Genomic DNA, 13,358 nt, shown 5'->3' on the forward strand with positions numbered 1-13,358 from the left:
TGCTGTTACACAGCTGGTGCGTTCCACCCCAGAGGAGGTGGCATGTCAGTGCTGCTGTATTTACACCCTACATCCTAAATCCTCCTAATTAACACCCCAATGAACTTTGGGGAGCAGGTGAAGAGGCCTAAAGACTGCAGCCTAGTTCCCCCGCATGCCCCATGTTGCCTTCTCCTGCTGCCACTGCTTCACTAGCCCTTGGGCTGTCAGTGAAGCATATGGAGCTGACCCCATAACAGGGAATAAAATCCACTGGCACATTGGAGGGGCTGTCACAGGCCAGCAGCCTCCTGGGCTGACAGGGCTCTGAGCTGCAGCTGCAGGTGGGAGGAGAGGCGGGAGTGGGACTGCAGCATCTGTTAAACAGAGAACGAGAGCGGCAAACACTCCACTCGCCCATGTGTCACTTGGAGAACCCAGCTCAGAATGGCTCAGCTGCCTGGGGAACAGCGGCTGGGGTAGGCAAATGGAAAGGGATGAAAGGCCAGAGACAGCTCCAGGGTCTTAGTCCTAGTGCTGGGAAGGCTTCTGGGCTCTCCGTGTAGAGAGATGCCAGTGCAATCAGATTAAGTATGTAACAGACTCCGTGACTCCCTGGCCCCAATCCCAGCTGCCCCATCAGGCTTTGGGGTTCTGGACAGGACTTTGGATGTCCGGTCAGTAGATCTGACCCGACACTGTCAGATCCCCTTTTCGACTGGACTTTCTGGTCAAAAACCGGACACCTGGCAACCCTAGTCTCCCCAGCGTGCAAAGGACCCACAGCCTGAGTCTCTCTTAGGCAGTTTTATTTGCCAAGCGGAAGCCAGCAGGACAGACAGTTCCACAAGTCGCCCTGGGCTACAACTCCCAGAGCCTTCTTCCCCGGCACCACTCAAGTTCTCACTGCCTCTCCTCCAATAGCCCTGCTCCCTGCAGCTTCCTACCTCAATGGCTCTCCCCTGCCCCAGGGCCAGGGCCAGGGCCAGGGCCTCTTTCAAAGCCCCATCTGAATCAGCACAGGTGTTCTGGCCCTGCTCCCTCTTAAAGGGCCAGTTTCACCTTGTGACATGCAGGTTCAATGGGTAGGGCCAGATGAGATGGCATCAGATCCACATTGCCATGTGCCAACAGCTACTGTAACCTTGTGCTTTGAGAGCTGTGTAGCCATTTAAAAGGCCTAATTGGAAGTTTCTACTTGAGCATGCACTTCTCATTGGGGGCCTCTGGTCCCGGTACCACTCTGGGAACTGGAGATGAAGCACTTGAAAGCATAATGGTGCAACCTCTTCCCTGGTGAAACAGAACCAGCTTCAGGGGGCTTACACTGGGGATGAGTAAGGCCCCATGTCTCACCGTACTACAGAAACAAGTGCACTGTATCGCCGGCGACACTCCACCCCAGAGATGGCTGCATTTCAGAGGAGCTGTATGTATCTAGTGTGTGGAGTGCTTTGGGATCCTTTGGGCTGGAAGGATGGAAAGAAGTGTAAATACTGTAATTAACTGTAGGGTGAACGTGTGAGTTATTGCCACCTTGTGGTTGGAGACCACACTTCTGTAGTTAGAAGAAAAGGAGGACTTGAGCCACTATCAGAGGCTCGTTCACCTGCACATCTACCTTTGTGATATATGCCATCGTGTGCCAGCAATGCCCCTCTGCCATGTACATTGGCCAAACTGGACAGTCTCTACGTAAAAGAATAAATAGACACAAATCAGATGTCAAGAATTACAACATTCAAAAGCCAGTCTGAGAACACTTCAATCTCTCTGGTCACTCGATTACAGACCTAAAAGTGGCAATTCTTCAACAAAAAAACTTCAAAAACAGACTCCAATGAGAGACTGCTGAATTGGAATTAATTTGCAAACTGGACACCATTAATTTAGGCTTGAATAAAGACTGGGAGTGGATGTGTCATTACACAAAGTAAAACTATTTTCCCATGTTTCTTTCCCGCGTGCCCCCCCCCTCGACCCCCCGACCCCTTACTGTTCCTCACATGTTCTTGTCAATTGCTGGAAATGGCCCACCTTGATTATCACTACAAAAGGTTTTTTTCTCTCCTGCTGGTAATAGCTCACCTTACCTGATCACTCTGGTTACAGTGTGTACGGTAACACCCATTGTTTCATGTTCTCTGTGTATACAAAATCCTCCCCACTGTATTTTCCACTGAATGCATCCGATGAAGTGAGCTGTAGCTCACGAAAGCTTATGCTCAAATAAATTTGTTAGTCTCTAAGGTGCCACAAGTACTCCTTTTCTTTTTGCGGATACAGACTAACACGGCTGCTTCTCTGAAACCTGACTTCTGTAGTTGTGGGGCTTATGACGCACAGATGAGGAGATTCCCGTTAACTCAAAAGTTAGGGGCAGATGCTTTTGGAGCAGTCGGCTCAGTGTTCCATCCTGGTAATCGCTGTGAAGTTCTGAACAGCTGGGTACGCCAAACCAGAGATCAAAGGCTACCACTGATTTGTTAAATATTACAAGTCAACCCCTGCAGAGCCTTCTCCCACACTGAGGGGAAGCTCAGAGCTGTGCGAGAGAGATGCCTTCACAGCTAATGCACTCCTGACCTGCATTCACCTGCCTGATGAAGTTTAGTTCAATTAACCTTGTATCAGCTTTTAATCCAGACTTGTGGGCTCCCTCTGGGGCTCCTGGGGGCTGCTTCTGACCAGCAAATTCAGACTGTGTTCACAAGGGACGAGGCACATGGGTGGCCAGGGATGCTTTGCTCGCTGCCCTCGAACCCAGAGGCGCATTGGTCGCAGTTCCTTCCTGCCTTAGCCCCAGGCCCCTGCTGCGCGGCCGACCAGACTTTTAACGGCCCGGTTGTCAGTGCCAACCGGAGCCGCCAGGGTCCTTTTCAACGGGGCGTTCCGGTAAAAAAACGGACACATGGGAACCCTAATCCTCAGCCAGAGACCCCACAACCCGCTCTGCTCCCAGCTCTTTTATTTCCCTGCCCCCAGTCCCAGCATGCCCTGCCGACAGTTCCCAGGGGCCCTCTGGGAAGTGCACCACCCAGAATCTCGGTTCTGGGCTGAAATGGGATGAGGGCCGAGCTTGGCTGGAGTCTCCCTTAAAGGGCCGGCCTGCCCTGTCACAATCCCTAGTGGCAACATGGACGTTAAATGATTAGCCCGCTGCAAGTCAGTGGCAGAGCCAGTCCCAGAAACCAGATCCCTGACTCTTGGCCCCCTGGGCTATCCACAAGCCCAGCCAGCTTTGCTACAGCACCTTGGGATAAGAACAGATAACATGGCTACTGCCAGCGTGTGTTTGTGACAAGGGCTCTGCAGCAGGCATTGGCTTGGCTTATAGTATCTCTGCAAAACACTGGCAGGTTAATTACCCAGGGCCTGATCCTGCTAAATGCTGAGAGCCCTGATAACCCACTGAAAACAATGGGAGTTGGGGGTGCTCCTTGGCTCACAGCAGTGGATCCCCCAGCATCCAGATGGAAAAGGGGACCAGAGGAGTAGTACGTTTCTGAAGAGCACGGTATTTTCCCTTAAATAATACAAGGGGAGAAAAGTGCAGGTGTAGAGATGTTACAGGGAGATGAAGACACCAGCTGGAGAGATAATAGACATGGTCTGGGATTAAAATGCTTTTCTTCATGGGCCCAAAGCTACAAATCTGGGGCTACCTCCTGCCCTTCACCTACAGGTGAGCAGCAGCATGGGTTAATGGGTAGTGCACTGGGCTGGGACTCGGGGATTACGTTTTGAGTCCTGTCTCTGCTGTGTAGTCTTGAGCAAGTTACTACCCCCCTCTGTGCCTGTTTTCCCATCCGTCTTGTCTAGACTGAGAACTCTTTGGGAGCTGCGGCTGTCTCTCGTGATGTGTATGTACAGTGCCTAGCATAATGGGGCCCTGATCTCACTTGGGTCTTCTGGGTGCTGCTGAAATAGCAAATAATAATGGGCTGCTCCCACCATTGTAAATGGGAGCAATATGTGACCTGCAATCCCTGGCGTGGTGGCTCTGGGAGGTGCATCTTTCTTCCACAGAGAACATGAAACACTGGGTGTTACCATAAAGCTTATGCTCTAATAAATTGGTTAGTCTCTAAGGTGCCACAAGTCCTCCTTTTCTTTTTGCGGATACAGATTAACACGGCTGCTACTCTGAAACCATCTTTCTTCCGTAAATTCTCCTGCCAGCGCAACTGCGGAGCAGCAAATACATGGTAGAGAGTTTCACGGCAGGGGTGTGTGTGTGGGGCCAGTAACAGCCCTCAGCATTTTCACAGGGGATGGTCAGTGTCCCCGTCCACTCTGAGTAGCGGTAATGTCTTATCCAGCACCCTCCATCCCAAAGCACTTTGCAAACTCAGCAGCTGGGCGTGCGCCCATTGACTTCAGTGACCAATTTCCCACTGAGCTCAGCATAGCAGCTTCACGACCTTTATGTGCAGGAGTGACTTCACCCATCACGGACATGAATGCAGCTGCGGGCGGCCCAGGAACTGTTCTGCACGACACAGCACAGCCGCATTACGCTATAGCTTAGAGCTGTGCTCGAGTTGCAAAATTCAGGTGCAGATCTCAAAGTCTGGGAGTGTTCTGATCTAGGGGTGTTATAAAGAGAGGGGGGATTTGTGAAAATCAGATCTGGCTTTCACAGACCCCACAGTTCGGGGATGTTCAGCTCTCAATGAAGTGAAACTTTTTGTGGAAAGTGTCAGCTGGACTACATCTCCCATGATGCAGCATAGCCATGCAACCGCCATGATGCCTGCCCTCCTCTCACTAAGAGGGGAGACTATGGTGTACCATGGGAGATGTAGACCAGGCACTATGCTGGCATTTCCAAATCCAAATATTTCAATGAAAATTCACCATTTTCCACAGAAAAAGGCCCCATTTCTTATTGTTCACTGCTTAGATGCTGGATACCCTAAGATAGCTGCAACCCGCACTGGGAGAGTGGAGGTCTTTGTCCCCAACTAGTGACTGCTCTAAAAATTAGACTTATGAACCTGCTGAAGATAGTGGCTTGCCAGGCTTAGACCTTTAGTTCGAGCAATAGTGTTTCCTGCTTTTAGAGCTGAAGGACATTGATTCAAACCCAGCTATCAGTTACGAACTGCCACAACAGGGCGAAGGAAAAGAACACACACAGATTTGGGCTCTGACATCAGTGACCTTTAATGACAAAGAACCCACGGTGACAAAATAAAAAACAAACAAACCCAGGCATAATGTGATCGTCGTAACACCTCACGGGACTGGTAATACTTCAGGAGTAAAAGCTTTTTGTTTTGTTCTGGTCTTTAATGCACTGTAGTAGTTATAACTTAAATGTGGTCGGCACCCCTTGCTGTGCCTGTGAAACTTAAACAAGTATATAAAAATATGCCATTAAATTCATATCAACAATCAAAGACTTGAGAACACTATGTACAGAGGCGGCAATATATACCAATATTTACAGTACGTCTCAGCGGGATCTCTCACCAAACAGAGAAATAAAGCCAAGAGAACAGAGTCAAACAGGGAGGGGAGTGAGCATGGGAGACTGTGCCTTGCTTTGCCTGTCCTCTCCTCGGGTGCATCTCAGGTGCAAATGCCAGTCCCTTAGTTCTCTATGGAGTAGCAGCAGCATACTCCTCAAAAGAAAGACCCAGGGCCTGGCTGGAGGAGCCAACCGCACCCGCCTGGCATATGGGTGGTATCAGCAGTGATGTTTGAGCAGTTTGTGGAGTGGGGGTGCCGAGAGCCATTGAACAAAACTGTAAACCCTGAATATGATGGAAATCGCTTCAAGTGGGGGGGGGGTGCCGCACCCCCAGTTCCAGCACCCCTGGGTAGCAGGGATTGGCCCTTTGATGGATCACACGCAACTCTGCCACCATTGCGTCTCTAGACTGCGCCGGGAGACGGCACGGTCTGGGAGCCTGGCCTCACTCGCGGCCACTGATGAATGGAGCTCCTTTCTACCTCTCTGCCAGGGGGAGCAGCAGTGGTCTGCACCGCTGTGTGCAAATGGCGCCCCCTAGTGTTTACAAATGGGAGGGACTTCGCTTTAAGGGCAAAAGGCAAAGAAAATATTTACAGCGTCTTTCACAGGACGATGGGATCTGAGTTGCAGGCCTCTCTATGTCCTGTAGGTATTGACAGGCCCACATCGCTTTGGGAAAGCCTCACAGTCACTCACGGATTTTACACGCTTCGAGGCGGGTCCCTGAGCCTGCAACTGAGCTGATGGGGGAGGGGAGGAGAAGTGATTTTTGGACAGATCTAAGAAACAGCATCCTCTCAGTGGTGGGAAGGGAGCCCCGCAGTGCCGCATGACATCGCCACTCCGGCCGGCCAAAGACCTTGCCAAGGTCCTCCAGCCACGCGAGGGCTGGGAGGAGCTGAGATGTCAAATGGAAAAGAACCAGGAGAAATGCCTCCCTGCACCTTTTCCAGACACAGTTGGGTCACCAAGGAGCAGGCAGGAGTGAGCGAACACGCCTTTGGTTTTGCTTGTCAGTTCACCTCTAGCCAGCAGAATGAATCCTTCGGTTAGGATCATTAGACACTTTTCTAGGCTTAACTGAAGCTGAAGGTGGGCTGCAAAACACATATGGCACATACATTCCTGGAATGGTTGGAGATCCGATAGCAGCAGAACCCTGCACTGAGAGACTGAACAATTCCTACAGTTTCACCCTGCGGGACATTGGTGCGCTGGGCAGGAACGCAGACTCTGACCCCCATGGACCCTTTTGGCCTTGAAAGATAAGAATTTATTTGAAGACAGAGCTTGTTGAAAAGAGGGGGGAAATTGCCCCAAACGTCCCAATCCCTCTGACCCCCTGCAAAAACATTTCAATCAGCTCATTTCAACTGGCCCCTCCCTTCGCTCACATGCTCTATCCCAGCTCAAACTTCGGTTCTTCCCTGCAGCCATCAATCTCACCACAAACACCTTAACCAGAGGGCAGGATGGCGGTACTCGGCGTGTGACACCGGCAACCGCCCCGGGGGAAACCTGGAACGTGACCTTGGGGCCCAATCCTGAACAGGGACTCTTTATTTCCATGGGAGCGAAGGGTACTCAGCTGCTCCCAGAAGACTGAGCCAAAGTCCCTTGATGTCAATGGACAGACTCTCAAGACCCTCTACAAACAGCTGAAGAGGGAGGGATTTTCATTCTGGTTTTAAGATCTACTTGCCGGCTTTAAGACTGTACCCAGTCTCAGCAGCTGATCTAACAGGCCCATTCTAAGAGTAGTTCAGCAAAACCCATTCTCACCGAGGACCTAGTTGTCTTTAAGGGAAGCATCCAGGTCACTGCATCTCAAGGCCAAGCCCACCTCACCTTCTGTGAAACATCCAACAGGGATTTTACATGGATCAAGTGAGCAGGATTCACCCTTCACTGCTGGAAGAGTCTGCTCGGAGCATCTAGGAGATTGCGAAAGCTTCGATGAGAGGAGGTGACTGTGAGATCATTCTCTTTTTCATCTCCCAGTCAGGTCTGTTACGCCCAAGCCCTACTGAGCATCCAAAGTCCTGTCATGCCAACCAATTCCCTTCCAACCGAATCCTCACCGCGTCTGAGACCCCGGCCTGTTTCCTTCTAATATTCATTTGAAATGTGAACTAATGTGGCCTAGCAGTTTAAGATCATGATGACCCCTCCAGTGGGAAAACAGACAGACCGATGCATGATCTCTTGCACCCTGCCAGTCACATGGACTGAGATGACAGTGACGAGGCTTTCAAAAGGAGAAGCCATTGGGTTAGAGTTATTACTGGGGGCGCATTGCTCCTAAGTGGTGAACACTCAATAGGGATGCGGAATCTGGGACCATGTTGGTGCCAGATGCTGCAGCTAAAGTGACTCAAAGCACAGACAGAAGGCACAAAATATTCATGAATGTTCACCATATATAAGGGCTGGTATGAATTACCAGGGGACAAATCAAGGTCCTTTTAAGCATGGTAGAGATGACAGGAACGATCATCCTCCTTCCATTGCCCCAACGAGCAGTTATGGTCCCACACTGGATTTCCCTTGGAAGTTTGCTCCTTGGAGACCTCCAGGATTGGGTGTGATAAAGAAACAAAGAATAGGAATAAATGGTCAATTTTCACAAAGGAGAAAATAAATAGCAGGGTCCCCCTAGGATCTGTACTGGGACAGGTATTATTCAACATAGTCATAAATGACCTGGAAAGAGGGGTATACAGTGAGGTGGCAAAATTTGCAGATGAAACAAAATTACTCAAGATAGTTAAGTCCAAAGCAGATTGTGAAGAGCAACAAAGGGATCTCACAAAACTGGGTGACTGGGCCACAAAATGGCAGATGAAATTCAATGTTGATGAAAGCAAAGTAATGCACATTGTAAAACACAATCCCAATTATACATAGAAAATGATGGGGTCTAAATTAGCTGTTATCACTCAAGAATGAGATCTTGGGAGTCATTGTGGAGAGTTCTCTGAAAACATCCACTCAATGTGCAGCAGCAGTCAAAAAAGCGAACAGCATGATAGGAATCATTAGAAAAGGGATAGATAATAAGAGGAAATATCATAATGCCACTATATAAATCCACGGTATGCCCACACTTTGAATACTGCTGCAGTTCTGGTGGCTCCATCTCAAAAAAGATACATTAGAACTGGAAAAAAGACAGAGAAGAACAACAAAAATGATTAGGACTATAAAACAGCTTCCGTATGAGGAGAGATTAAAAAGACCAGGACTGTTCATCTTAGAAAAGAAACGACTAAGGAGGGATATGATAGAGGTCTATAAAATCATGACAGGTGTGGAGAAAGTGAAGAGGGAAGTGTTATTTCCCTCTTCATATAACACAAGAATTAGGGGTCACTCAATGAAATTAATAGGCAGCAGGTTTTAAACAAACACAAGGCAGTACTTCTTCACACAACGCACAGTCAACCTGTGGAACTCATTGCCGGGGGATGTTGTGAAGGGCAAAAGTACAACTGGGTTAAAAAAAGAATTAGATAAGTTCATGGAGGATAGATCCATCAGGGGCTATTAGTGAGGATGGTCATGGACACAACCCCATGCTCTGGGTGTCCCTAGCCTCTGATTGCCAGAAGCTGGGAGTGGATACCAGGGGATGGATCACTCAGTAATTGCCCTGTTCTGTTTCTGCCACTGTCGGAAGACAGGATACTGGGCTAGTTCCATGTGGGCCTGGCACATGGCAGCTAGTGCTCAGAGTGGGACTCGAGCTGCTGCAGGCTGCCCTGTCTTGGGTTGATTAGGTCACGGATTCAGCAAAGCACTTAAGCATGTAGCTAGGCCCCACTGACTCCAAGGCATGCCTCAGGGCTCAGCTGCTCCTAAGGTGGTGCTAACTGGGAGAGCTGCATGTAGGGCTGTGACATATGGGTATTTTCCGACAGGTAGGGACAGCGTGCAGGACAATCGCTCCATTATGCCAGCTGAGGAACTGTCTGTCTATCCCACCTGCGCAAGAAATTCTGCATCTCCCCAAATCTCCACCCTCAAATTCAGCACCTTATACCCCACTCAGCTAGAGACACACACAGCTGTCAATCAAGAGCCATGCTGACCCGGCCACCTGTTCTCCGGGGGCGTGATCCACTGCCTACCAAAGCCAACTAGAATCTTTCCATTGGCTTTGATGTAGCTTGGCTTGCGGCCTAGGAGATCACCCCATGAGGAAGAGAACGGCCCCGGGGGAAGCTGCTGTATCTGACCCACATGTCGCTCAGACACATTGGGCCAATTCCATCCTGACCCGCGCCCTGGGAATGGAGACGGGGCAGTTCCTGACGTCAGCAGGTGAAGACTCTGTGATTTGTGAACAAACCTCTTGGAAAAAACACTTCTACCAACACATTGTGCACACACAAGGGAACCCGCCTGTCTTAAAGGAAGGTAAATCTCATGCAGCATCCCCGGAGGATGCCTTCTCAGAACATGCCTGACCTGTCACCTGTATTGTTTATATCGCAGTAGTATGTGGAGGTGCCAACTGAGATCAGTCTCACTGTGCTAGGTGCTGTGACAGACACAGGATAACCAACAGTCCCTGCCACAAAGAGCTTCACATCTAAATACACAAGACAGACAAAGGGAGGGAGGGGAAGCAGACGCATAGAGAGGAAAGTGTCTTGCTCCAGGTCACCCAGCAGGTCAGTAGCAGAGCTGGGAATGGAACCCAGGTGTCCTGACTGCCAGCCCTGTGCCCTAGCAACTAGATCATGTTTCTGTGCAAAATCCCAAACCACTTGATGGAGCTAATCAGCCGAAGAGGGAAAGGGAGGAAGGAGAAATTACACGTTTTCAGATGAAACAGGAAAACAGATAGTATGCAGATGAGGCAGAGAGATGAAAGAAAGCTGCTTCGCACGACAGGAATTGCAGAGGAGAAGGCTCTTGCATGAAGACTTACATATACTTGTATATAGTGTTCAGGTCACTGGGGACACAAAATGCTGTTTAAGCTTTTGGTTAAAGTATTTAAAATGCTATAGAATAAAGTATTTTCAAATACCGCAACAGGGCTAGAAATACAGCTAGGGTAAGCAGGCATAGCCACGTGGGTTGCAATGGAGCGACGTCCATTGACACTAGCTAGATGTGTGGCATGGAGCTTGTAAGCACATTGTTCGGGCACTCAGTTCTTCCACCAGAGCTGCTGTGTAACTGGGAGAACCCAGTCAGGGTTGTCTTTAAACCTACTGAAGTCTGCAGACAGGCCAAGATTTTTAAAAAACAGGTGCTTAAAGTTAGGTGCCTAAATCCATCTTTCAACATCTAAATGAGTGGCTTGATTTTCAGAAGCGATGAGGACCCAACACGTGGGGAGACGTCTCATCAGGAAGCCATGGGCACGGTGTTCAGGCAACACATTTAGGTATCTAAATATTGTTATTCGTAATTATTTGTACGGTGGAAGGGCCCAGTCACAGACCAGGACCCCATGTGCTAGGTGCTGTACAGTGCAGAACAGAATGATGGTCCCTGCACCATAGAGCTGACAATCTAAGTAAATATGGATTGAGAAGTTGGCACCCTGGGCTACCTTTCCAAAAGTGACAGGCGATTCTGGGCACCTCCATTTTTGGAGCCCAACGTGAGACACCTTAGAGGTGGTTTTCAGAAAATGTGAGCAGCCAGGAGCAGATTTTCAAAAGAGCCAGGGTTCCAGAGTATTGCCAGTCCAGAGTGTTCAAACTCCCCAGACTGTGTTCAGAATCATGAGAGTGTTTAAAAAATCCTTCGTCTGGGGTTCATTTTGATTTGCCTTCTGTTTACCGAGCCTTCGGAGTACACTTGGGTCCTGGTTCCCAACTTTTTCTCTGCAACCATGAGGGCTAGAAATTTAATTTAAAAAAAATGAAAGCTGAGAGTCTCATGAAATAACATGTCTCCAGAGACTGGAGCTTTAACGTAAGCACTAAATATCACGAGATCTGTAAGAGCTGGCAACACTGGCGACTTAGCAGCACAAACCCCATTGAGAGTCCACGGCACATGAATTCTTGTCATGTCAGGTGCTTTTGAAATTCCCAGTGCTGCCCTCTGTAAAACCAGTCCTTAAGGTGTCTCCTATTGGGCATCCAATCCTCACTACTCACCTTGAGGCCCCATCTTGGCCACGTGAACCCCCACAGGCAGTTCTGGGGGGGGGGGAGCCTGCCTGTAAAACACCTTCGTTTGTGGACATTTTTGGTGCAAGCTGGCTGACAGTGGATTCATACTCTCTCGCTAGGTGAGTAAACCCCCATAATTCTCTTTGCTCCCCATCCCCACACAGGATTCGGGATCTGGAAGCTAAATACATAAATTAAGTGCTGGGGACAAAAAGGTAAGTAGTTAAAAAACAACCATAAATACTGTACAATGCAAGAGACAGTTGCAGTCGGACAATGCCCCTCCTAGTTCTGCCCCGGCTGTAGGCCACAATAACCAACTGGCTTTGCTCTTAAAGCCAAAGGAGCGTGAAGCTGCCCTGGTCCTAACAGTGCCCCCTTGTGGCGCTGCCCGCTATCAGGGATCCAGCTAAGTATTGCACATTTTTCATGCAGCGGCTCCCCTCTTTGCTGGCTGAATGGAGATCATCTCTCCGCCCCCTCTGCAATCGGAGCTGTTGACTGTCAGCCAAGACGCTCCCACCTCTCCTCCCCCCTCCAGACACTCAGGTAACCCTCTGGGATCAGCGCTCGTGGATGAATGGACCCTGCTGCCATTGTAGGACATTTGCTATGTGCAGCTCCTCATTGGTTGGGACTGACTGCAGGCTGGGGCGTCGGCACCCTGCATACAACTCCCTGGGCCCGAAGCTGCCACTGCTTCCATGCAAGCTCCTTGACAAATGTCCGCCCCACAGAAAATAAATAAGGATATTGTATACGTATCCAAAACAACCACCACCACCACAAGCGTTCTTTGGGTGACCGCGATGAGTGAGCGGGTTAGCTAGAGACCTAGAGATGCTGGAGCAGCTGCGGCCAACGGGGATGCTGGAGCGACTTCCTCTGACAGGAGGAGCGGGGAGCCCTGTGTGCGGGGGCCCTCGTGAAGGTGGCGGTGAAGTGAATGCGACGGTTTGCTGATTCTGGCTGGGTGGACAAGAGACAGAGAGAGAGAGCAGGCAGGCTACCGTCCAGGGGTGTGCTTGCTTAGACATGGACCTTCCGCTTCCAAGAGCCTGGATGCAGAACCCCAGGCAGGTCAAAGCACAACACACAAAAGAAAGGCCCCCTGCCGACTGCACGAACAATGGATTCTCTCCTCTGCTAAGCCCTCCTCTTTCGCCTGGATGCTTCCAAGCATGCCACATAAATCTGTCCATCCAGGTGCCCCTGTCCCCACACCCACACCCACCGCTGGAGTAAGCGCAGGCTGCCCATAGGATCTGTTTGCTGCGCGTGTTCCTCTCACCACGCTGCAGACGCTGTGTTTGGGAGGAGCTTGTCCCCAGGCACACACAAATCATCCGGGATGGGAGACGAGATGGGCTTGGGGGTGGTTAGTGACAAGAGGAGGCAGGGGTGGGGCTGGTGCTCTCCCCCCAGTGGGGCCCCGTGCTGCTGCAGATCAGACCCTCCACAGGAGGAGATGGTTTGTGCTGTCATCTCGCCCCACTGTCTCGCTGCTGTTGGTGAGTCTGAAATCCTCATAGCCATCCCCTCCGCTGATCACCAGCATCTTAGACTTGGAGAGGACCATGTTGGAGGACCTGTGTCTTGCCAAATCTCTCTTTTCTGCGTCGCTCAGCTTCTCGGTACCTGGGAAACGGAACAAGCCCAGAGAGATCACAGCGCGTGCGCGGAAAGAACAGCTGTCTGACAGAATGTGGCGAAGGGGTTCTCAAACCCAGCAGTCTATGTCCCTCCCCAGCCATGAG

The 13,358-nt window shown here is 50.2% G+C and overlaps 1 protein-coding gene across 1 annotated transcript in view; it reads right to left on the reverse strand.

The window, feature by feature from the left end:
- Window positions 1-5,132: 5,132 nt before the first annotated feature.
- Window positions 5,133-13,358, reverse strand: part of ARHGEF17 (Rho guanine nucleotide exchange factor 17) — a 238,479-nt gene continuing 230,253 nt past the window's right edge. Inside the window, exon 21 of the mRNA XM_073329132.1 lies at window positions 5,133-13,239. Within this exon, the coding sequence (XP_073185233.1) occupies window positions 13,049-13,239 (191 nt within the window). The 3' untranslated portion in view covers window positions 5,133-13,048. The remainder of the gene's footprint in view (window positions 13,240-13,358) is intronic.

Source organism: Lepidochelys kempii, chromosome 1, assembly GCF_965140265.1.
Source record: "Lepidochelys kempii isolate rLepKem1 chromosome 1, rLepKem1.hap2, whole genome shotgun sequence".
Taxonomy (NCBI): Eukaryota; Metazoa; Chordata; order Testudines; family Cheloniidae; genus Lepidochelys; species Lepidochelys kempii.